Below are 22500 nucleotides of genomic sequence, written 5' to 3'. Positions count from 1 at the left end.
TGAGGAGGGGAGGGGAAGCTATGAGGAGGGGAGGGGAAGGTATGAGGAGGGGGAGGGGAAGGTATGAGGAGGGGGAGAGGAAGGTATGAGGAGGGGAGGGAGAGGTATGAGGAGGGGGAGGGGAAGGTATGAGGAGGGGGAGGGGAAGGTATGAGGAGGGGGAGGGGAAGGTATGAGGAGGGATGGGGGAGGGATGGGGCACGTATGAGGAGGGATGGGGCAGGTATGAGGAGGGATGGGGCAGGAATGAGGAGGGATGGGGCAGGTATGAGGAGGGATGGGGCAGGTATGAGGAGGGGAGGGGCAGGTATGAGGAGGGATGGGGAAGGTATGAGGAGGGATGGGGAAGGTATGAGGAGGGGAGGGGAAGGTATGAGGAGGGATTGGGAAGGTATGAGGAGGGGAGGGGAAGGTATGAGGAGGGATGGGGCAGGTATGAGGAGGGATGGGGCAGGTATGAGGAGGGATGGGGGAGGTATGAGGAGGGGGAGGTATGAGGAGGGATGGGGAAGGTAATAGGAGGGATGGGGAAGGTAATAGGAGGGATGGGGAAGGTAATAGGAGGGATGGGGAAGGTAATAGGAGGGATGGGGGAGAGATGGGGAAGGTATGAGGAGGGATGGGGAAGGTATGAGGAGGGATGGGGGAGGGATGGGGCAGGTATGAGGAGGGATGGGGCAGGTATGAGGAGGGATGGGGCAGGTATGAGGAGGGATGGGGAAGGTATGAGGAGGGGAGGGGAAGGTATGAGGAGGGGAGGGGAAGGTATGAGGAGGGGAGGGGAAGGTATGAGGAGGGGAGGGGAAGGTATGAGGAGGGGAGGGGAAGGTATGAGGAGGGATGGGGGAGGTATGAGGAGGGGAGGGGGAGGTATGAGGAGGGGGGAGGTATGAGGAGGGGGGAAGGTATGAGGAGGGGAGGGGAAGCTATGAGGAGGGGAGGGGAAGGTATGAGGGGGGGAGGGGAAGGTATGAGGGGGGGAGGGGAAGATATGAGACGGGTAGGGGAAGGTATGAGGAGGGATGGGGGAGGTATGAGGAGGGAAGGGGAAGGTATGAGGAGGGGGGGAAGGTATGAGGAGGGGAGGGGAAGCTAGGAGGGGAGGGGAAGGTATGAGGAGGGGAAGGTATGAGGAGGGGAGGGGAAGGTATGAGGAGGGGAGGGGAAGGTATGAGGAGGGGAGGGGAAGGTATGATATGGGGAGGGGAAGGTATGAGATGGGGAGGGGAAGGTATGAGGAGGGATGGGGGAGGTATGAGGAGGGGAGGGGAAGGTGAGGAGGGGGGGAAGGTATGAGGAGGGGAGGGGAAGCTATGAGGGGAGGGGAAGGTATGAGGAGGGGAAGGTATGAGGGGAGGGGAAGGTATGAGGAGGGGAGGGGAAGGTATGAGGAGGGGAGGGGAAGGTATGAGGAGGGGGGAAGGTATGAGGAGGGATGGGGGAGGTATGAGGAGGGGGGAAGGTATGAGGAGGGGAGGGGAAGCTATGAGGGGAGGGGAAGGTATGAGGAGGGGAGGGGAAGGTATGAGGAGGGGAAGGGGAAGGTATGAGGAGGGGAGGGGAAGGTATGAGGAGGGGAGGGGAAGGTATGAGGAGGGGAGGAGAAGGTATGAGGGGAGGGGAAGGTATGAGGAGGAGAGGGGAAGGTATGAGGAGGGGAGGGGGAGGTATGAGGAGGGGGGAAGGTATGAGGAGGGATGGGGGAGGTATGAGGAGGGGGGAAGGTATGAGGAGGGGAGGGGAAGCTATGAGGGGAGGGGAAGGTATGAGGAGGGGAGGGGAAGGTATGAGGAGAGGAGGGGAAGGTATGAGGAGGGATGGGGGAGGTATGAGGAGGGGAGGTATGAGGAGGGGGGGAAGGTATGAGGAGGGGAGGGGATGCTATGAGGGGAGGGGAAGGTATAAGGAGGGGAGGGGAAGGTATGAGGAGGGATGGGGCAGGTATGAGGAGGGATGGGGCAGGTATGAGGAGGGATGGGGCAGGTATGAGGAGGGATGGGGGAGGTATGAGGAGGGATGGGGCAGGTATGAGGAGGGATGGGGAAGGTATGAGGAGGGGAGGGGAAGGTATGAGGAGGGATGGGGAAGGTATGAGGAGGGATGGGGAAGGTATGAGGAGGGGAGGGGAATGTATGAGGAGGGGAGGGGAAGGTATGAGGAGGGGAGGGGAAGGTGTGAGGAGGGGAGGGGAAGGTATGAGGAGGGGAGGGGAAGGTATGAGGAGGGGAGGGGAAGGTATGAGGAGGGATGGGGGAGGTATGAGGAGAGATGGGGCAGGTATGAGGAGGGATGGGGCAGGTATGAGGAGGGATGGGGAAGGAATGAGGAGGGATGGGGCAGGTATGAGGAGGGATGGGGCAGGTATGAGGAGGGATGGGGAAGGTATGAGGAGGGGAGGGGAAGGTATGAGGAGGGGAGGGGATGGTATGAGGAGGGGTGGGGAAGGTATGAGGAGGGGAGGGGAAGGTATGAGGAGGGGAGGGGAAGGTATGAGGAGGGGAGGGGAAGGTATGAGGAGGGGAGGGGAAGGTATGAGGAGGGATGGGGAAGGTATGAGGAGGGGAGGGGAAGGTATGAGGAGGGGAGGGGAAGCTATGAGGAGGGGAGGGGAAGGTATGAGGAGGGGTGGGGAAGGTATGAGGAGGGGAGGGGAAGCTATGAGGAGGGGAGGGGAAGGTATGAGGAGGGGGAGGGGAAGGTATGAGGAGGGGGAGAGGAAGGTATGAGGAGGGGAGGGGGAGGTATGAGGAGGGGAGGGGAAGGTATGAGGAGGGGAGGGGAAGGTATGAGGAGGGATGGGGAAGGTATGAGGAGGGGAGGGGAAGGTATGAGGAGGGGAGGGGAAGGTATGAGGAGGGGAGGGGAAGGTATGAGGAGGGGAGGGGAAGCTATGAGGAGGGGAGGGGAAGGTATGAGGAGGGGAGGGGAAGGTATGAGGAGGGGAGGGGAAGCTATGAGGAGGGGAGGGGAAGGTATGAGGAGGGGGAGGGGAAGGTATGAGGAGGGGGAGAGGAAGGTATGAGGAGGGGAGGGAGAGGTATGAGGAGGGGGAGGGGAAGGTATGAGGAGGGGGAGGGGAAGGTATGAGGAGGGGGAGGGGAAGGTATGAGGAGGGATGGGGGAGGGATGGGGCACGTATGAGGAGGGATGGGGCAGGTATGAGGAGGGATGGGGCAGGTATGAGGAGGGATGGGGCAGGTATGAGGAGGGATGGGGCAGGTATGAGGAGGGGAGGGGCAGGTATGAGGAGGGATGGGGCAGGTATGAGGAGGGGAGGGGCAGGTATGAGGAGGGGAGGGGAAGGTATGAGGAGGGGAGGGGAAGTTATGAGGAGGGATGGGGAAGGTATGAGGAGGGATGGGGAAGGTATGAGGAGGGATGGGGAAGGTATGAGGAGGGATTGGGAAGGTATGAGGAGGGGAGGGGAAGGTATGAGGAGGGATGGGGCAGGTATGAGGAGGGATGGGGCAGGTATGAGGAGGGATGGGGGAGGTATGAGGAGGGATGGGGAAGGTAATAGGAGGGATGGGGAAGGTAATAGGAGGGATGGGGAAGGTAATAGGAGGGATGGGGAAGGTAATAGGAGGGATGGGGGAGAGATGGGGAAGGTATGAGGAGGGATGGGGAAGGTATGAGGAGGGATGGGGGAGGGATGGGGCAGGTATGAGGAGGGATGGGGCAGGTATGAGGAGGGATGGGGCAGGTATGAGGAGGGATGGGGCAGGTATGAGGAGGGATGGGGAAGGTATGAGGAGGGATGGGGAAGGTATGAGGAGGGGAGGGGAAGGTATGAGGAGGGGAGGGGAAGGTATGAGGAGGGGAGGGGAAGGTATGAGGAGGGGAGGGGAAGGTATGAGGAGGGGAGGGGAAGGTATGAGGAGGGGAGGGGAAGGTATGAGGAGGGATGGGGGAGGTATGAGGAGGGGAGGGGGAGGTATGAGGAGGGGGGGAGGTATGAGGAGGGGGGAAGGTATGAGGAGGGGAGGGGAAGCTATGAGGAGGGGAGGGGAAGGTATGAGGGGGGGAGGGGAAGATATGAGACGGGTAGGGGAAGGTATGAGGAGGGATGGGGGAGGTATGAGGAGGGGGGGAAGGTATGAGGAGGGGAGGGGAAGCTAGGAGGGGAGGGGAAGGTATGAGGAGGGGAAGGTATGAGGGGAGGGGAAGGTATGAGGAGGGGAGGGGAAGGTATGAGGAGGGGAGGGGAAGGTATGATATGGGGAGGGGAAGGTATGAGATGGGGAGGGGAAGGTATGAGGAGGTATGGGGGAGGTATGAGGAGGGGAGGGGAAGGTGAGGAGGGGGGGAAGGTATGAGGAGGGGAGGGGAAGCTATGAGGGGAGGGGAAGGTATGAGGAGGGGAAGGTATGAGGGGAGGGGAAGGTATGAGGAGGGGAGGGGAAGGTATGAGGAGGGGAGGGGAAGGTATGAGGAGGGGAAGGGGAAGGTATGAGGAGGGGAGGGGAAGGTATGAGGAGGGGAGGGGAAGGTATGAGGAGGGGAGGAGAAGGTATGAGGGGAGGGGAAGGTATGAGGAGGAGAGGGGAAGGTATGAGGAGGAGAGGGAAAGGTATGAGGAGGGGAGGGGAAGATATGAGGGGAGGGGAAGGTATGAGAAGGGGAGGGGAAGGTATGAGGAGGGGAAGGGGAGGGATGGGGACGGTATGAGGAGGGGAGGGGAAGGTATGAGGAGGGGAGAGATATGAGGGGGGAGAGGGTTGGTATGAGGAAAGTATGAGGCGCAGAAGGTATGAGGAGAGGAGGGGAGGTATATGGAGAGTTGGGGGAGATATGAGGGGAGGAGAAGAGGGGGAGGTATAAGGAGAGGGGGGTGTATGAGGGGGCAGGTATGAGAGGAGGGGGAAATATGAGGAGGGGGAGGGGCTGTGTGTGCACGTATATTGGGGAGGGAGGTTGAGTGTGGGAAGGGGAGAAAAATACATGGGGGTGGGAGTGTAAGAGAGAGGGGGGGAGGAATGGGTGAGAGGGGGTGAAGGAAAGGGTGACTGGGGAGTGTGAGGTGGGGTGAGAGTGAGGAGGTGTGTGAGAAGGGGGGGTTCACGCAAGGCCGCCGAAACGTGGGTAGGGGGCCCCAGTGAAAACATTCTTCCAGGGCCCCGGGAAAGCTGCCTGCGGCCCTGCATGGCGGTGATGTCACTGACTGCCACGAGGAGAGCAAGAGACCCTATTTTGCAAAGTGTAAGGTCAGGAAGGTCACATTTTTAAAAGTCTTAATTTTAATTAATGCCTACATTTTTTTATTTAATTTTAATTTATGTCAATTATTTATTTATTTTATTTGAATTTGTTAATTTTTTTATTTTTAATTAATGTCTTCATTATTTATATACACACAAACACACACTGCAGGGCCCACCTCCTATACACACAGACACACACTGCAGCCCCCACCAACGGGACCCATTATGGTGCCGAGGCATCACGTGATGCCCCATTGTCATGGCAACATGTCACCGCCTGACGTCAGTGTCTCGTTGTCATGGCAACGGGGTGCGTCACGTGATGTAATTTGTTTTATAAATAATTTTTTATTGTGTCCCAGTTTTTCATTTTGAAAATCTGGTCACCCAGCAAAGAGAGAACAGGGGAAATCTCTGCAAGTAGATCCCTGCGACTAGTTAGGCAGGGTATTCCCCAGTGTCCCCAGTTGGGTATAGGGCCCTGCGACTAGTTAGGCAGGGTTTCCCCAGTTGGGTATAGGTCCCTGTGACTAGTTAGGCAGGGTTTCCCCAGTTGGGTATAGGTCCCTGTGACTAGTTAGGCAGGGTATTCCCCAGTTTCCCCAGTTGGGTATAGGTCCCTGCGACTAGTTAGGCAGGGTACCCCCCAGTTGGGTATAGGGCCCTGCGACTAGTTAGGCAGGGTATCCCCCAGTTGGGTATAGGGCCCTGCGACTAGTTAGGCAGGGTATCCCCCAGTTGGGTATAGGGCCCTGCGACTACTTAGACAGGGTTTCCCCAGTTGGGTATAGGTCCCTGTGACTAGTTGGCAGGGTATCCCCCAGTTGGGTATAAGTCCCTGTGACTAGTTAGGCAGGGTACCCCCCAGTTGGGTATAGGTCCCTGTGACTAGTTAGGCAGGTTACCCCCCAGTTGGGTATAGGTCCCTGTGACTAGTTAGGCAGGGTACCCCCCAGTTGTGTATTGGTCCCTGTGACTAGTTAGGCAGGGTACCCCCCAGTTGGGTATAGGGCCCTGCGACTAGTTAGTCAGGGTATCCCCCAGTTGGGTATAGGCCCCTGTGACTAGTTAGGCAGGGTACCCCCAGTGTCCCCAGTTGGGGATGTGTGATGTGTGATGTTTGTGTCTTTTGTATAGTTGTGGATATGTTCTTCCAATAAATTAATTTAATTTTATAAACTCTTGTGTTCTGTCTGGCGATATTGACACCGGGCATTAGCCCCGGTCTCCCCGAGACACCGGGCATTAGTCCTAGTCTCCCCGTGACACCGGGCATTAGCCCCGGTCTCCCCGAGACACCGGGCATTAGTCCTAGTCTCCCCGTGACACCGGGCATTAGTCCTAGTCTCCCCGTGACACCGGGTATTAGCCCCGGTCTCCCCGTGACACCGGGCATTAGTCCCGGTCTCCCCGTGACACCGCCGGGCATTAGCCCCGGTCCCCCGTGACACCGGGCATTAGTCCTAGTCTCCCCGTGACACCGGGTATTAGCCCCGGTCTCCCCGTGACACCGGGTATTAGCCCCGGTCGCCCGTGACACCGGGCATTAGTCCTAGTCTCCCCGTGACACCGGCATTAGTCCTAGTCTCCCCGTGACACCGGCATTAGTCCCGGTCTCCCCGTGACACCGGGCATTAGCCCCGGTCGCCCGTGACACCGGGCATTAGCCCACCGGGCATTAGCCCCGGTCTCCCCGTGACACCGAGCATTAGCCCCGGTCTCCCCGTGACACCGAGCATTAGCCCCGGTCTCCCGTGACACCGGGCATTAGCCCCGGTCTCCCCGTGACACCGAGCATTAGCCCCGGTCTCCCCGTGACACCGGGCATTAGTCCCGGTCTCCCCGTGACACCGGGCATTAGTCCTAGTCTCCCCGTGACACCACCGGGCATTAGTCCCGGTCTCCCGTGACACCGGGCATTAGTCCTGGTCTCCCCGTGACACCGGGCATTAGCCCCGGTCTCCCCGTGACACCGGGCATTAGTCCCGGTCTCCCCGTGACACCGGGCATTAGCCCCGGTCTCCCCGTGACACCGGGTATTAGTCCTAGTCTCCCCGTGACACCGGGCATTAGCCCCGGTCTCCCCGTGACACCGGGCATTAGCCCCGGTCTCCCCGTGACACCGGGTATTAGTCCTAGTCTCCCCGTGACACCGGGCATTAGCCCCGGTCTCCCCGTGACACCGGGCATTAGCCCCAGTCCCCCGTGACACCGGGCATTAGTCCCAGTCCCCCGTGACACCGGGCATTAGTCCCGGTCTCCCGTGACACCGGGCATTAGCCCTGGTCTCCCCGTGACACCGGGCATTAGCCCCGGTCTCCCCGTGACACCGGGTATTAGTCCTAGTCTCCCCGTGACACCGGGCATTAGTCCTAGTCTCCCCGTGACACCGGGCATTAGTCCCGGTCTCCCCGTGACACCGGGCATTAGTCCCGGTCTCCCCGTGACACCGGGCATTAGTCCTAGTCTCCCCGTGACACCGGGCATTAGCCCCGGTCCCCCGTGACACCGGGCATTAGTCCTGGTCTCCCCGTGACACCGGGCATTAGCCCCGGTCTCCCCGTGACACCGGGCATTAGTCCTAGTCTCCCCGTGACACCGGGCATTAGTCCCGGTCTCCCGTGACACCGGGTATTAGCCCTGGTCTCCCCGTGACACCGGGCATTAGCCCCGGTCTCCCCGTGACACCGGGCATTAGCCCCGGTCTCCCCGTGACACCGGGTATTAGTCCTAGTCTCCCCGTGACACCGGGCATTAGCCCCGGTCTCCCCGTGACACCGAGCATTAGCCCCAGTCCCCCGTGACACCGGGCATTAGTCCCAGTCCCCCGTGACACCGGGCATTAGTCCCGGTCTCCCGTGACACCGGGCATTAGCCCCGGTCTCCCCGTGACACCGGGCATTAGTCCTGGTCTCCCCGTGACACCGGGCATTAGCCCCGGTCTCCCCGTGACACCGGGTATTAGTCCTAGTCTCCCCGTGACACCGGGCATTAGCCCTGGTCTCCCCGTGACACCGGGCATTAGTCCCGGTCTCCCCGTGACACCGGGCATTAGTCCCGGTCTCCCCGTGACACCGGGCATTAGCCCTGGTCTCCCCGTGACACCGGGCATTAGCCCCGGTCTCCCCGTGACACCGGGTATTAGTCCTAGTCTCCCCGTGACACCGGGCATTAGTCCCGGTCTCCCCGTGACACCGGGCATTAGTCCTAGTCTCCCCGTGACACCGGGCATTAGTCCCGGTCTCCCCGTGACACCGGGCATTAGTCCCGGTCTCCCCGTGACACCGGGCATTAGTCCCGGTCTCCCCGTGACACCGGGCATTAGTCCTAGTCTCCCCGTGACACCGGGCATTAGCCCCGGTCCCCCGTGACACCGGGCATTAGTCCTGGTCTCCCCGTGACACCGGGCATTAGTCCCGGTCTCCCCGTGACACGGGCATTAGTCCCGGTCTCCCCGTGACACCGGGCATTAGTCCTAGTCTCCCCGTGACACCGGGCATTAGTCCCGGTCTCCCCGTGACACCGGGCATTAGCCCCGGTCTCCCCGTGACACCGGGCATTAGTCCTAGTCTCCCCGTGACACCGGGCATTAGTCCCGGTCTCCCCGTGACACCGGGCATTAGTCCCGGTCTCCCCGTGACACCGGGCATTAGCCCCGGTCTCCCCGTGACACCGGGCATTAGTCCCGGTCTCCCCGTGACACCGGGCATTAGCCCTGGTCTCCCCGTGACACCGGGCATTAGTCCTGGTCTCCCCGTGACACCGGGCATTAGCCCCGGTCTCCCGTGACACCGGGCATTAGTCCCGGTCTCCCGTGACACCGGGCATTAGCCCCGGTCTCCCCGTGACACCGGGCATTAGCCCCGGTCTCCCCGTGACACCGAGCATTAGCCCCAGTCCCCCGTGACACCGGGCATTAGTCCTAGTCTCCCCGTGACACCGGGCATTAGTCCCGGTCTCCCCGTGACACCGGGCATTAGTCCCGGTCTCCCGTGACACCAAGCATTAGCCCCGGTCTCCCCGTGACACCGAGCATTAGCCCCGGTCTCCCCGTGACACCGAGCATTAGCCCCGGTCTCCCCGTGACACCGGGCATTAGCCCCGGTCCCCCCGTGACACCGGGCATTAGTCCTAGTCTCCCCGTGACACCGAGCATTAGCCCCGGTCTCCCCGTGACACCGAGCATTAGCCCCGGTCCCCCCGTGACACCGGGCATTAGTCCTAGTCTCCCCGTGACACCGGGCATTAGCCCCGGTCTCCCGTGACACCGAGCATTAGCCCCGGTCTCCCGAGACACCGGGCATTAGTCCCGGTCTCCCGTGACACCGGGCATTAGCCCCGGTCTCCCCGTGACACCGGGTATTAGCCCCGGTCTCCCCGTGACACCGGGCATTAGTCCCGGTCTCCCCGTGACACCGAGCATTAGCCCCGGTCTCCCCGTGACACCGGGCATTAGCCCCGGTCTCCCCGTGACACCGGGCATTAGCCCCGGTCTCCCGTGACACCGGGCATTAGTCCCGGTCTCCCCGTGACACCGAGCATTAGCCCCGGTCTCCCTGTGACACCGGATATTAGCCCCGGTCTCCCCGTGACACCGGGCATTAGAAAATAACGCGGTATAACTCACTCTGCGTGAGCGTGAGACTCGCACTGATGGGAGAATGTCCCCTTGATACGCAGATCAGGAAGGAATAAGACCGCAGTTCTTAGGAAATAACAAAGCGTCTCGGCTGCAAAGCGCGTTTACACCGACATTTGCACGGCAGAAACACTACTGGTGAATTTCACACCCAATGTCACGTTTTCTGAATGGGAAAGGGAGACCGTTACAGTAAAAGGTCATTTGTACGGGGGGGAGGGGGGGGGGGGGAACAAGGAAATTAAATTAAAATGTCAGTGTTTCCCGCAAAAGCAGGGAGCGGCCAACTTCAGTCCTCAAGGGCCACCAACAGGTCAGGTTTTAAGGATATCCCTGCTTCAGCACAGGTGGCCCAGTCTGTGCTGAAGCAGGAATAGCCCTGGAAACCCGATCTGTTGATGGCCCTTGAGGACTGGAGTTGCTCACTCCTGACCCAAGACCTTAAATCTGTCTCCATCTGCAAAATAATCCACGTCACCGGTGCAGCCACGGCGTTGGCACCCCGCAGTGTGAAGTGTACTCAGCAAGTTAAAGCGGAGCGCCTCGCCGACAGCCGGGTTATTATGCATTTTATTGTTATTTATTTTGTATCTGATGCTCCGTTCAGGAGATAGAAGCGCCTGAAATATTAGGCTTGTAATATAGTGCGCACCGGTGTGCGTGCGGGCGCACGTTTAGTGTCTATAGGGCAAGCGGTGACGCCCGCTGCTAGGAGGCGTAGCTATGACATCACAGCATTAGGTCGCACTACGATTGGCTCACAGCATCACGTGGCGCGGCAACAGCGCGAAAATACACATTTCTTGTGTTTCCTCAGATCTGCCGTGCCAACATTCACGGCCGCGCGGGAACTAGTATTACAGGTGCTTAAAATGGCGCTCTCCCCAGCGTCCAGCACCGTTTACAGGGTTACCATGGTTACCTCCCAACACTACTAAATAAAAATGACCAGGGCGGCCAACTCCAGTTTTCAAGGGCCACCAACAGGTAAGTTTTTCAGGATATCCCTGCTTCAGCACAGATGGGCTCAATCGTGCTGAAGCAGGGATATCCTGACCTGGTGGTGGTCTTTGAGTTGGCCGCCCCTGCACTGGGCAATCGTTATTTTAGAATGAAGTCTTTTCAACACAAAGACAAAGCTCACGGGGCAAAATACAAACATTATACGAGTTAAACATAGACTTGTGGGGGAGAGGGGGGGCTGCTTTAACCCTTTGGTGGCCCACAGGACATCGTCACTATATCATGGGGACTGTCACTGCGGATATATTTTTGTTTGCAGCTTAGATCACATCCTGCGTTCCCGTGGGGATCTGCCCAGCGAGGAATCGAACGCGCACGACGCAAGCTTCCGTTTCCTCCAAATGCCGACCCCCCCCCCCCCCCGGGCACGGTCACGAGACCCCACCACCCCCTCCGGCACTCACAGGGTTAAAGAAGCCCGACACTTACTTTTTCACTTTGGGGTACTTCATTTCGGAGACGACATTTGTTGCATCCTTCTGCTTGTCCTTTAAATGCTGGGGCCACATATTATCCACCCAGTCCACAGCGTCCACCTGCAGGGAAACCGCGGCTTATTCATCTGGGGATAAGAAAAGTGTGTCTGTGTGCGCGCGTCCGTGCGTCTCTGTGCAGCGTGGGGCCCTGTCAGTGCGTCCGTGTGTCCATCTCTGTGCGTCCGTGTGTCCATCTCTGTGCGTCTGTCCGTCCGTCCCTCTCTCTGTGCAGCGTGGGGCCCTCTGTCAGTGCGTCCGTGCGTCCATCTCTTTGTGCGACCCTCTGTCGGTGCGTCCGTGTTTCCATGTGTGTTCATCTCTGTGCGTATGTCTGTACATCTGTCTCTGACCGTCCGTGCTTCTCTCCGTGCGTCTGTCCGTCTCTGTCATTCCTCTTTCCGTGCATCTCTGTCCATCCCTCTCTCCGTGCGTCTGTCCATCCGTCTCTGTCCGTCCCTCTCTCCGTGCGTCTGTCCGTCCGTCTCTGTCCGTCCCTCTCTCCGTGCGTCTGTCCGTCCGTCTCTGTCCATCCCTCTCTCCGTGCGTCTGTCCGTCCGTCTCTGTCCATCCCTCTCTCCGTGCGTCTGTCCGTCCGTCTCTGTCCATACCTCTCTCCGTGCATCTGTCCGTCCGTCCCTGTCCATCCCTCTCTCCGTGCGTCTGTCCGTCCGTCTCTGTCCATCCCTCTCTCCGTGCGTCTGTCCGTCCGTCTCTGTCCATCCCTCTCTCCGTGCGTCTGTCCGTCCGTCTCTGTCCATACCTCTCTCCGTGCATCTGTCCGTCCGTCCCTGTCCATCCCTCTCTCCGTGCGTCTGTCCGTCCTCTCTGTCCATCCCTCTCTCTGGGCGTCTCTGTCCATCCCTCTCTCCATGCGTCTGTCCGTCCGTCTCTGTCCATCTCTCTCTCCGTGCGTCTGTCCGTCTCTATCCATCCCTCTCTCCGTGCATCTGTCCGTCCGTCTCTGTCCATCCCTCTCTCCGTGCGTCTGTCCGTCCGTCTTTGTCCATCCCTCTCTCCGTCCGTCTCTGTCCATCCCTCTCTCCGTGCGTCTGTCCGTCCGTCTCTGTCCATCCCTCTGTCCGTGCGTCTGTCCATCCCTCTCTCCGTGCGTCTGTCCGTCCGTCTCTGTCCATCCCTCTCTCCGTGCGTCTGTCCGTCCGTCTCTGTCCATCCCTCTCTCCGTGCGTCTGTCCGTCCGTCTCTGTCCATCCCTCTCTGCGTGCGTCTGTCCGTCCGTCTCTGTCCATCCCTCTCTCCGTGCGTCTGTCCGTCCGTCTCTGTCCATCCCTCTCTCCGTCCGTCTCTGTCCATCCCTCTCTCCATGCGTCTGTCCGTCTCTGTCCATCCCTCTCTCCGTGCGTCTGTCCGTCTCTGTCCATCCCTCTCTCCGTGCGTCTGTCCGTCTCTGTCCATCCCTCTCTCCGTGCGTCTGTCCGTCTCTCTCTCCGTGCGTCTGTCCGTCTCTGTCCATCCCTCTCTCCGTGCGTCTGTCCGTCTCTGTCCATCCCTCTCTCCGTGTGTCTGTCCGTCTCTGTCCATCCCTCTCTCCGTGCGTCTGTCCGTCTCTGTCCATCCCTCTCTCCGTGCGTCTGTCCGTCTCTGTCCATCCCTCTCTCCGTGCGTCTGTCCGTCTCTGTCCATCCCTCTCTCCGTGCGTCTGTCCGTCTCTGTCCATCCCTCTCTCCGTGCGTCTGTCCATCTCTGTCCATCCCTTTCTCCGTGCGTCTGTCCGTCTCTGTCCATCCCTCTCTCCGTGTGTCTGTCCGTCTCTGTCCATCCCTCTCTCCGTGCGTCTGTCCGTCTCTGTCCATCCCTCTCTCCGTGCGTCTGTCCGTCTCTGTCCATCCCTCTCTCCGTGCGTCTGTCCGTCTCTGTCCATCCCTCTCTCCGTGTGTCTGTCCGTCTCTGTCCATCCCTCTCTCCGTGCGTCTGTCCGTCCGTGCGTCCATCACAGTGTTTTTTTATTTATATAGATAGGAAGCAGGGGGTCCTCGGAGCCAGACCACCTTCATTTCAGCTTCAGAGACCCCTGGTTTCGGAGATACGCACCGGGCATAGCGCGGTCGCCGGCACCTCTGTGCATTAAAATACCCTGCGTGACGCGGGTCAAAAGAAAGCAGCGACAGTTGAAGTAGCGGCTTCATTTTGCCGCGCGGCCCTGGTGGGACGTTACCGGCGCTACTTTTACAGGTATGGATTTCGGGAACCGGCGAGCCGAGAATTTCAGCTCTGGGGACCCCTTGATCCTTTCCAGTGCCAGACTACCCACTAGGCACGTGCCCCCAAGGTTAGGGGGGCCCCCGAAGGATGTCAGTGTCTTTTACCTTCTCCAGACTCGCCCTCCTCCTGCAGCATCGCGTTGTCATGGCGACAAATGATGCTGCGATACCAAATGATGCCGCAACGCTGCAGGAGGGGGGCCGATCTCGAGGAAAAGCCCCCCCGAAGTCTCTGGGCCCCAAGGGCCCCAGGGGGTCTTAACCCGCCACGTCTTCCCACCCGTGTAAAAAACAAAAAGGGGGGGGGGGTGAATAAAAATGGGAAGATGCGGCGGGGGGGGGGGTCTGCCCCTTTTAACCCTTTGGATACTCCATGGGCTCTCTTTTCTAGGGGAGATTGCGCCCCGCGTTCAGCGCGATATACAGCAGGCGGAGGGAAGGGACTCCTCTTCCAGTCCCGTCATCGGTGACCTCAGCCCTCACATGATCACTATTGCCCGTGGCACGTTGGCGCTCAAAGGGTTAATGTCGGGAGACCGTGCACCGGTTAACGAGCCTACGGACGCCAATTCAAAACGGTTTAAGTGAAGGTTAGAAAGGCCAACTCCTGTCCTCAAGGGCCACCAACAGGTCAGGTATTAGGGATATCCCTGCTTCAGCACACGTGGCTCAATCAGTGGCTCAGTCAAAGACCGAGCCACCTGTGCTGAAGCCAAGTTATCCTTAAAACCTGACCTGTTCGTGGCCCTTGAGCACTGGAGCAGCAGGGACCCAGGTTGTTCTTTCACAAAGTGTAGAGCCGGTCAATGTAAACCGCTTACTGTGCTCTTCTGCAGGTCATTACCCAGAATCCTTGTTGGCAGCCGAACCACACTATTACTACACGGCACAATAGGGTGAGGAAGCAGGTTTGGGATACCCGTGGAAGACATGCTGACGTACGCTTGTCAGTAAATAGGTTTGCGTAGCACAAAACACACCGTCACAAAATAAAAGTGTCGTACCACTGTAGGCCGCTTGACCACTTTCTCAAGCTTGGTATGGCTGAACTCCAGGCTGATTACGTTGTACATTTTCTCCCTTTCCGTTTCCGGGGTTTCGTAGTATCGGACAAACTGCGACATGCTCATATCGACGCCCTTCTGCGTGTTTACATCCATCACATCAACAATACGACGGCTGCCTGCGGGAAGAGAAGCGTTTCAAAGCATTAATCCCCCCTCGAAATACGGAGTACCATGGCAGCCGTGTTCCTAGGCTGGCCAGGCGGCTTCTCCAAAAATACTGGACAGAATGGTGAAAGGTGCAACGCACTCGAGACAAACAAACACACACACACACACACACACACACACCTCTCACCTCAATGCTGTTTCCTCCTCTCTTTGGCCTCACCCCCAGACTTCTGACACCTCCTCTTGATTGGTTGCTGCTGGATAAGGTGGCCAATCAAGATGGAAGAAGCTGCCCCAGTATCGCCTCTCATTCTGTACTGGACAGTGTCCAGATACAGGACAGTACGCTTCCATGCTGGACACCTGGCACCCCTACGTGTTCCCCAAGCATGCCCCTTCTCGACAAAAGCCACGGCGATTTTTCTTTTGCCGGGAAGTTTACGGAAATCCTTTCAACGTTTCTCAGGGCGTTATCCAAGGATAGTGACCAAACTAGAGTGCAATATACACTATTAAACACACCCAGGCATGTCCCAGACAAGGAAGCAGCTGCGGAGCGCCATGTTGGAGAGAATCCCAAGAGTCTGGGACCCGTGGATTCAATATCACGACCACCCACTCCTTGACTGGCTGGGACACGGGTCTCCTTTGGGACACGTGGCAGGCCCGTGGTCTTGCAGTCGGGACACGGGTGGGATTAGTTTCCAAGGCGGGGAGTGGGTTTAGAGCCCGGCACATGCCACCGTTTTTTCCCTTTGCAAACATTTTATATGATGGATTTAATGACGCCGCGCTTACCTAGAAATGGGCGGACTTGTTTTGCGCATTTGGTTCCGCCTCGGATTGGCTGCTTCCTGCGTTCCGCGAATCAGTCTCAAAAATGGCGATTCGTCGTGTCCGGATTTTTTTTATTTATTTATTTATAAAATCACCGGTAATTTCGCCGGTGAATTGAAGAATCCAATTCAGCAACGGATTGCGGATTCTTAAATCCGCCAGCGGGTTGGATCCTGGTTTTGGATTAATCCGCACGGATTGAGACTGGAACATTCCGCCAACGGATTTGTCACCGCGGGAACGGATTTTGAGCGGAAAGCTGGGGGGCAGTTTACGCAAAAAAAACGGATTTGGACAGTTTCGCCCCGTCTCGCGCGCCATGTCCTCGTGTGACTGCAGCCCAGTGCTGCGTTATCAAAATCAGCTGCCACACAGAGCGACTGCAAATCAGAAAGCACTGGGGGTAGCGTTGGAAAACGCAAACTGGATCCCACGCCGTGCTGACCTGGAGTCAGGTTACACGGGGTCATTCTACATTGTCCAAAGTGGCCAAAGATCCCCCAACAGGTGAGGTTTCCAAGGTATCCCTGCTTCAGCACAGGTGGCTCAATCAGTCCCTGCTTCAGCACAAGTGGCTCAATCATTCCCTGCTTCAGCACAGATGGTACAGTCTTCGACTGTGCCTCCTGTGCTGAAGCAGGGATATTCTGAAATCCTGACTTGTTGGGGGGGGGGAGGGTTCTTAATGACTAGAGACGAGCCCCCTTGGTCTAACAAAGCTGAAGTCCTCCTTTAATAAATGACATCTCATCAGTAAGGATGGAGGCGCGGAAAAATTACACGACAATAAAAAAAAAAATAATAATAATAATAAAACCCGGGAAAATAACGTGTCCAGAATACAAAAAGTGCTTCGTCGCCGGCGGCACGCGGTTCCGGTCAAAACTTTCAGCTCTAATGAGACCTGTCAAGGCGCATTTGAGGAAAACTACATCTCAGTTAGGTTGGCCGTGAGAAGCAGAGACGCGTTACACCGCCGTTTTCTTTGTTATTCAAAAACATTCAATTATTAATTACACCCCGTGCCTGCGGCCCTGTAATCCCGCCCGCGGCCCCGTATTCCCGCCCGCGGCCCTGTATTCCTGCCCGCGGCCCGCGGCCCCGTGTTCCCGCCCGCGGCCCCGTGTTCCTGCCCGCGGCCCTGTATTCCTGCCCGCGGCCCCGTGTTCCCGCCCGCGGCCCCGTGTTCCTGCCCGCGGCCCTGTGTTCCCGCCCGCGGCCCTGTGTTTCCGCCCGCGGCGCTGTATTCCCACCCGCGGCCCCGTGTTTCCGCTCGCGGCCCCGTGTTCCCGCCCGCGGCCCCGTGTTCCCGCCCGCGGCCCCGTGTTCCCGCCCGCGGCCCTGTGTTCCCGCCCGCGGCCCTGTTTTCCCGCCCGCGGCGCTGTATTCCCGCCCGCGCCCTGTATTCCTGCCTGCGGCCCTTTAATCCCGCCCGCGGCGCTGTATTCCTGCCCGCGCCCTGTATTCCCGCCCGCGGCCCTGTACTCCCGCCCGCGGCCCTGTACTCCCGCCCGCGGCCCTGTACTCCCGCCCGCGGCCCTCTATTCCCGCCCGCGCTGCAATCTTTCTAATCACCCAGCGATCCTGCACGCAGCGATGGCGCAGCGAGTGTCACACACAGATAAAGTCGCACCCGCGTCTTCTACAAGTTCTGATCGGCAGTTGTATTTAATTCTGCGTAATGCTGACGGAGAAAGGGAAGCGTCCCAGAGGAAGGTCCCACCCCCCGTCCAATACCGCACTCTTACGCCGTCATGAAGTGCCAGGGTTGCCACCTCTCCGGGTTTGGGGCACTTACCTCCGGACTACGGGTTGCCGTCGTCAATCTCCCGGGTGGCGGTGGGGCGCGGCGGCGGCGTCTCCGGCTACGCTCCTGCAATTTCCCCCTCCAACTGCAGTGAACATGTCAAATGACGCCGCGTTGCCATGGCAACCAGACGCTACGTGATGTCATGCAGCTACTCTGCGCCATGACGTCACGCAGCATCCTGTTACCATGGCAAAGCGGCGTCAAATGTTGAATCATAAGATGTACTTAGTTTTTCACACGTGGCTTCTCCATTTTGGCTTTATTTTTGTGAAATAAATCACGACACGGTGTAATATGTCAGAGACACACACACACACACACACACACACACACACACACAGAAATATGTCATGTGTACGTGTACACACACACACACACACAGAAATATGTCATGTGTACGTGTACACTCACACACACACTCACACACACAGTAATATGTCAGGTGCGCGCACACACACACACACACAGAAATATGTCATGTGTACGTGTACACACACACACACACACAGAAATATGTCATGTGTACGTGTACACACACACACACACTCACACACACAGTAATATGTCAGGTGCGCGCACACACACACACACACACACACACACACACACACACACACACACAGAAATATGTCATGTGTACGTGTACACACACACACACACAGAAATATGTCATGTGTACGTGTACACACACACACACACACAGAAATATGTCATGTGTACACACACACACACACACACACACACACACACACAGTAATATGTCATGTGTTGTCGTTCACCTGAGGTTGTATTTACCTCATTGTAAGACCTGCTAAGGAACAGATGATTGTTATTATGTCCTGATATGTAAAACCCTGGAATTCAAAGAGGGTGTACTTTCTTTTTCACACCACTGTATATATACACACGTGGGTGCGTATAGATGTGTGTGTATTATGATGACATACATATATATTTACACACACAACTTTACTATAGGAGTGATCCTCACAGCAGTTTCAGGGAAAAGTTGCAGGGAACCTGTCCTCATATATCTGGCCCTTTTCTGGAAGGATTTATCTCCTGTCCTCATATATCTGGCCCTTTTCTGGAAGGATTTATCTCCTGTCCTCATATATCTGGCCCTTTTCTGGAAGGATTTATCTCCTGTCCTCATATATCTGGCCCTTTTCTGGAAGGATTTATCTCCTGTCCTCATATATCTGGCCCTTTTCTGGAAGGATTTATCTCCTGTCCTCATATATCTGGCCCTTTTCTGGAAGGATTTATCTCCTGTCCTCATATATCTGGCCCTTTTCTGGATGGATTTATCTCCTGTCCTCATATATCTGGCCCTTTTCTGGAAGGATTTATCTCCTGTCCTCATATATCTGGCCCTTTTCTGGAAGGATTTATCTCCTGTCCTCATATATCTGGCCCTTTTCTGGAAGGAGCTTTATGCTCAGAACATGCAGACGATCCATCCGACGGCTTTGGTTTAATACGGAAATTGTTCAACGCTGAGCTAAACCAACCGCAAACTAATCACTCGTTGCTTTTGGTGATCCTGGACTAATCACTTGTGGGGGCGGAGGGAGGGTTCACCTATACTTGTGGGATTTATAAGGCCTTTTTAGGCTAAAAACAACCTTAGTCCTTGTTATTTTTTTTTCTAAAAATACTTCGATATGAAAGTGAAGGAGTTCAGCAAAAGTTCAGCACAGAAGACAAGATGGACTAAATATGAACGCTTTATAAATCTCTGGGTCAGAGTTAGTCTCACTAAAAAAAATATATATAAATATTAAATTAATTCTCTCATTAGACGATAATATGTATAAAAGTCCCCAAAATTGCATTTAGATCAGGGGCCTCAAACTCCATCTTGAAGGGAAACCAACAGGGCAGATTTTATGGATATCCCTGCTTCAGCACAGGTGGCTCAGTCGACTGAGCCACCTGTGCTGAAGCTGAGCCAATGAGCCACCTGTGCTGAAGCAGGGATATCCATAAAACCTGGCCTGTTGGTGGCCCTTGAGGACACAGATTTTTTAGACCCCTGATCTAGATGTTATTTTTGCTTCCATCAAAGCCAAGCGCATGTAACTTGTCAAACACAAAAAGGCCGCGGGAGCAGGCGCGTGTTTAGCAGCCAATCTCATGGGAGAGGACGCGACTCCCAATTGATGGGCCCTAGCGCCATTTTTAGGCATATTTCTTGTTCGTTGTATGTGTCCCACCAGCAAAAAAAAACAAAGAGGGGAAATGTGTCGGGAACCGGGTGTGTATCCGGAGGTCTGGGGACCCCGAATGTATGTATATCTAATGGGAGTATATTGATCCAGAGGAAGCAAACAAGAAACCCCAGAGTCACATCATCCAATGATCTCTCATAAGGGAAAATACATTCCTTCCCGACACCAAGTATTGGCAATCGGTTTACTCCCTGGATTAACATCCTTCCAATGTTAACTTATTTAGTATATCCCTGCATCCCTTTCCTCATGAAATAGGGCTTTGCGGGGTCTGGGTGTGAGGCCACAGTTGGGTTTGATTTCCATGGGAAACAAGATGGCGGATGAAATCTCCTGCAATACAAGGGCCAATAAGAAGCCGCGTTGTCACCCGAAGTGGCGTTCCATTGGCGCATGTGATTCAAACAACCAGGAAGTACCGGCACTAGTGTTCCCCGAATGTATCTCGGGACGTGATTCATGGCCAGAGCCCCCTTGGCGTCTGACCTGTGTGGGGGTACACGGCTGTTTTAAACCCCTTCTTTTATATTGAATCATGAAATAACCAAAATGTTATTAAGATGCAGCCTCTGCAAAATTAAAAAAAAAAGTAAATGTGAAAAAGCAGCCCAAAACGAGCCTATAAATGATATCTAATGTACACTTGAAGAAGAGACCTGTGAGGTTTTAAAAGCCCTGTACATTAAATTAATCTATAAAGAACCCGCATCACAACCTTCAACTAATCTACTTCTCCAGGACCAAAACACTACAAAACCTCACAATGTAGAGAATAAGAAACGGTCTTTGTTTGGCCGCTGTATCAGTGGGACTGTGGTTGCCATTTCCACTCCCAGAATCCCCTGCTCGCCACATCCTCACTGCTTATTGGCTCTCCCAAATGAGGACAGTGACATCATTAGCCTGGAATTACTGCTTCCCCTGATTATATACACCATGTTGTATTACCCCGGGCTACAGGGATACCTGCAGGATTTTTTTGTAAGACTACAAGGATTGCACCTGTACGTATTACAGTTTTTAAAGCAGCAACCCTTCCAAAAATGTATATATCTATATATTTTTTTTAACCTTACCTGAACGGAGGGGCCCTGGTCGGTGGTCCCCAGGCCTCCGGTGACCACCCTGGTTCCCAGTGTAAAAAAAAACCAAACAAACAAAAAAGTACGGATTTACATTATTTTGTAGTCACTGGGAAAAAAAAAACTACAAATATGGTGCCTTGGTTACCAACATCATTTCCCAATGACATTGCGGCTTTCTACCGGCCGCGGACACAAGCCGCGACCCTGCTACTATTTTGTGCCGACCAGGCAAAGCACGGGTGTCCCCCGAGTGGGGGACACCCCCCAGTTTCAGATAAGTAAAAACACCACTAACAAAAAAACAAGAGCATGGCTGCTGCATTACAGCATCCAGATGTGCGCTCATATACACAGCAGGGGTGTTGGGTGAACTTGAAAAGTGCTTAAGCTCTGAAAGGCTATACAACAAAAACACAAAATAATATATATTTAAACCCAGAGAAAGAACATGAAACACAGACAGAGCTCAGTGCACATCCAGCGAAACTCATACATGGTACAGTGCCTAAATATATATGTATAGATATCTATTAAATAAAATGGTCTTTTAGTTTAACATTTTGGCCAAAGTGTTGTAAGCCCCTGAGCAACTGCACGGCCACATTCTCAAGGGTCCCTAACACTAATATAAATTCTTAATAACCTGTGCATTACCAGGAAGAATTATTTATAATAAATCTGTCAAAATTAGTTGCATAGTTCTAAGTCTGATTGAAGCTTTTATTAACCTGTACATTACCAGGAAAAGCACTCTGTATTAGATTTGTCACAATCATACTGCAAGCAGGCAAGTTCCCCTGAGAGTGGGAGATGCTATGGAGTGAGCTTTTAACCATTTAAATGTGGGAGGGGGTGAGCTTAAATTAGGTAGGACGTTGCCACCCTCCAATCAGCTAAGACTAGCTGAACAAGAATTGTAAAACATACAGGACACCTACAAGCTCATATTGAACCCCCAAAATAACCACAACATATATACAAAGCTCAGTGCACATCCAGCGAAACTTATACACAGTACAGTGCCGTGTATAAGGCCGAGTCCATGGTCCCTGCTGGCGTGCTGAGGCGCAGGGAAAGCGGGTGCTTTCCCTGGCCTTGCGGTTGCTTACCGCACGCGCTGTCAGCAGCCGTCAGGGGGCAGGCCGGGGGCGTGCGCGTCACTGGCCAGGGGCGGGCCAGTGACGTCACGGAGCTGGTTCGCCCTCATTGGGCGAACCGCTCACGTGACCGGCCTGTCTCGCCGGCAAGCGGGGGAATTTAAAATTCCCCCAAGACCTGCGCTTCCGCATGTCCGGGGCCTTAGTTTCGCTGGATGTGCACTGAGCTCTGTCTGTGTTTCATGTTCTTTCTCTGGTTTTAAATATATATTGCCATGCTCAGTAGCACTCCTCTGTGACACTTATATGCATATATATATGTTGTGGTTATTTTGGGGGTTCAATATGAGCTTGTAGGTGTCCTGTATGTTTTACAAAATAATATATATATTATTATTTTTAGCCGACAGAACTTCAGGGAATATTTAACCACCACACAGAGTATCAGCTCACCCAAAGAGCGAGTTTTAGCCAACGTCAAACAACTTACCGACCAGCACCTTCACGTCTCGGACCGTGAAATCCTGCCCCGGCATTCTACAACAGGAACACAGAGACAAGACCAGAGCGGGTTTTAGGGCCATTCGACAACGCACCACATTCCAAAATATTATATTTTGTCGTGAGCCGATATGTTTTTTACTCAATGTTTCTGGTGACTATATCTCATGGCAATTGTATATATATATATATTTTTTTTTTTA

At 55.4% G+C, this 22500-nt stretch overlaps 1 protein-coding gene across 1 annotated transcript in view; it reads right to left on the bottom strand.

Annotated features, from left to right (window-relative positions):
* LOC142464754 (lysine-specific demethylase 2B-like) overlaps positions 1–22500 on the bottom strand; it is a 94350-nt gene that overhangs the window by 67211 nt on the left and 4639 nt on the right. The window contains 3 exon segments of the mRNA XM_075568232.1: positions 11293–11399; positions 14563–14741; positions 22287–22333. Of these exon segments, the coding sequence (XP_075424347.1) occupies positions 11293–11399; positions 14563–14741; positions 22287–22333 (333 nt within the window).

This window comes from Ascaphus truei, chromosome 13 (genome assembly GCF_040206685.1).
Source record: "Ascaphus truei isolate aAscTru1 chromosome 13, aAscTru1.hap1, whole genome shotgun sequence".
Classification (NCBI taxonomy): Eukaryota; Metazoa; Chordata; class Amphibia; order Anura; family Ascaphidae; genus Ascaphus; species Ascaphus truei.
The sequence above is the reverse complement of the archived record's forward strand: the minus strand, read 5'-3'. Positions and strand labels throughout refer to the sequence as shown.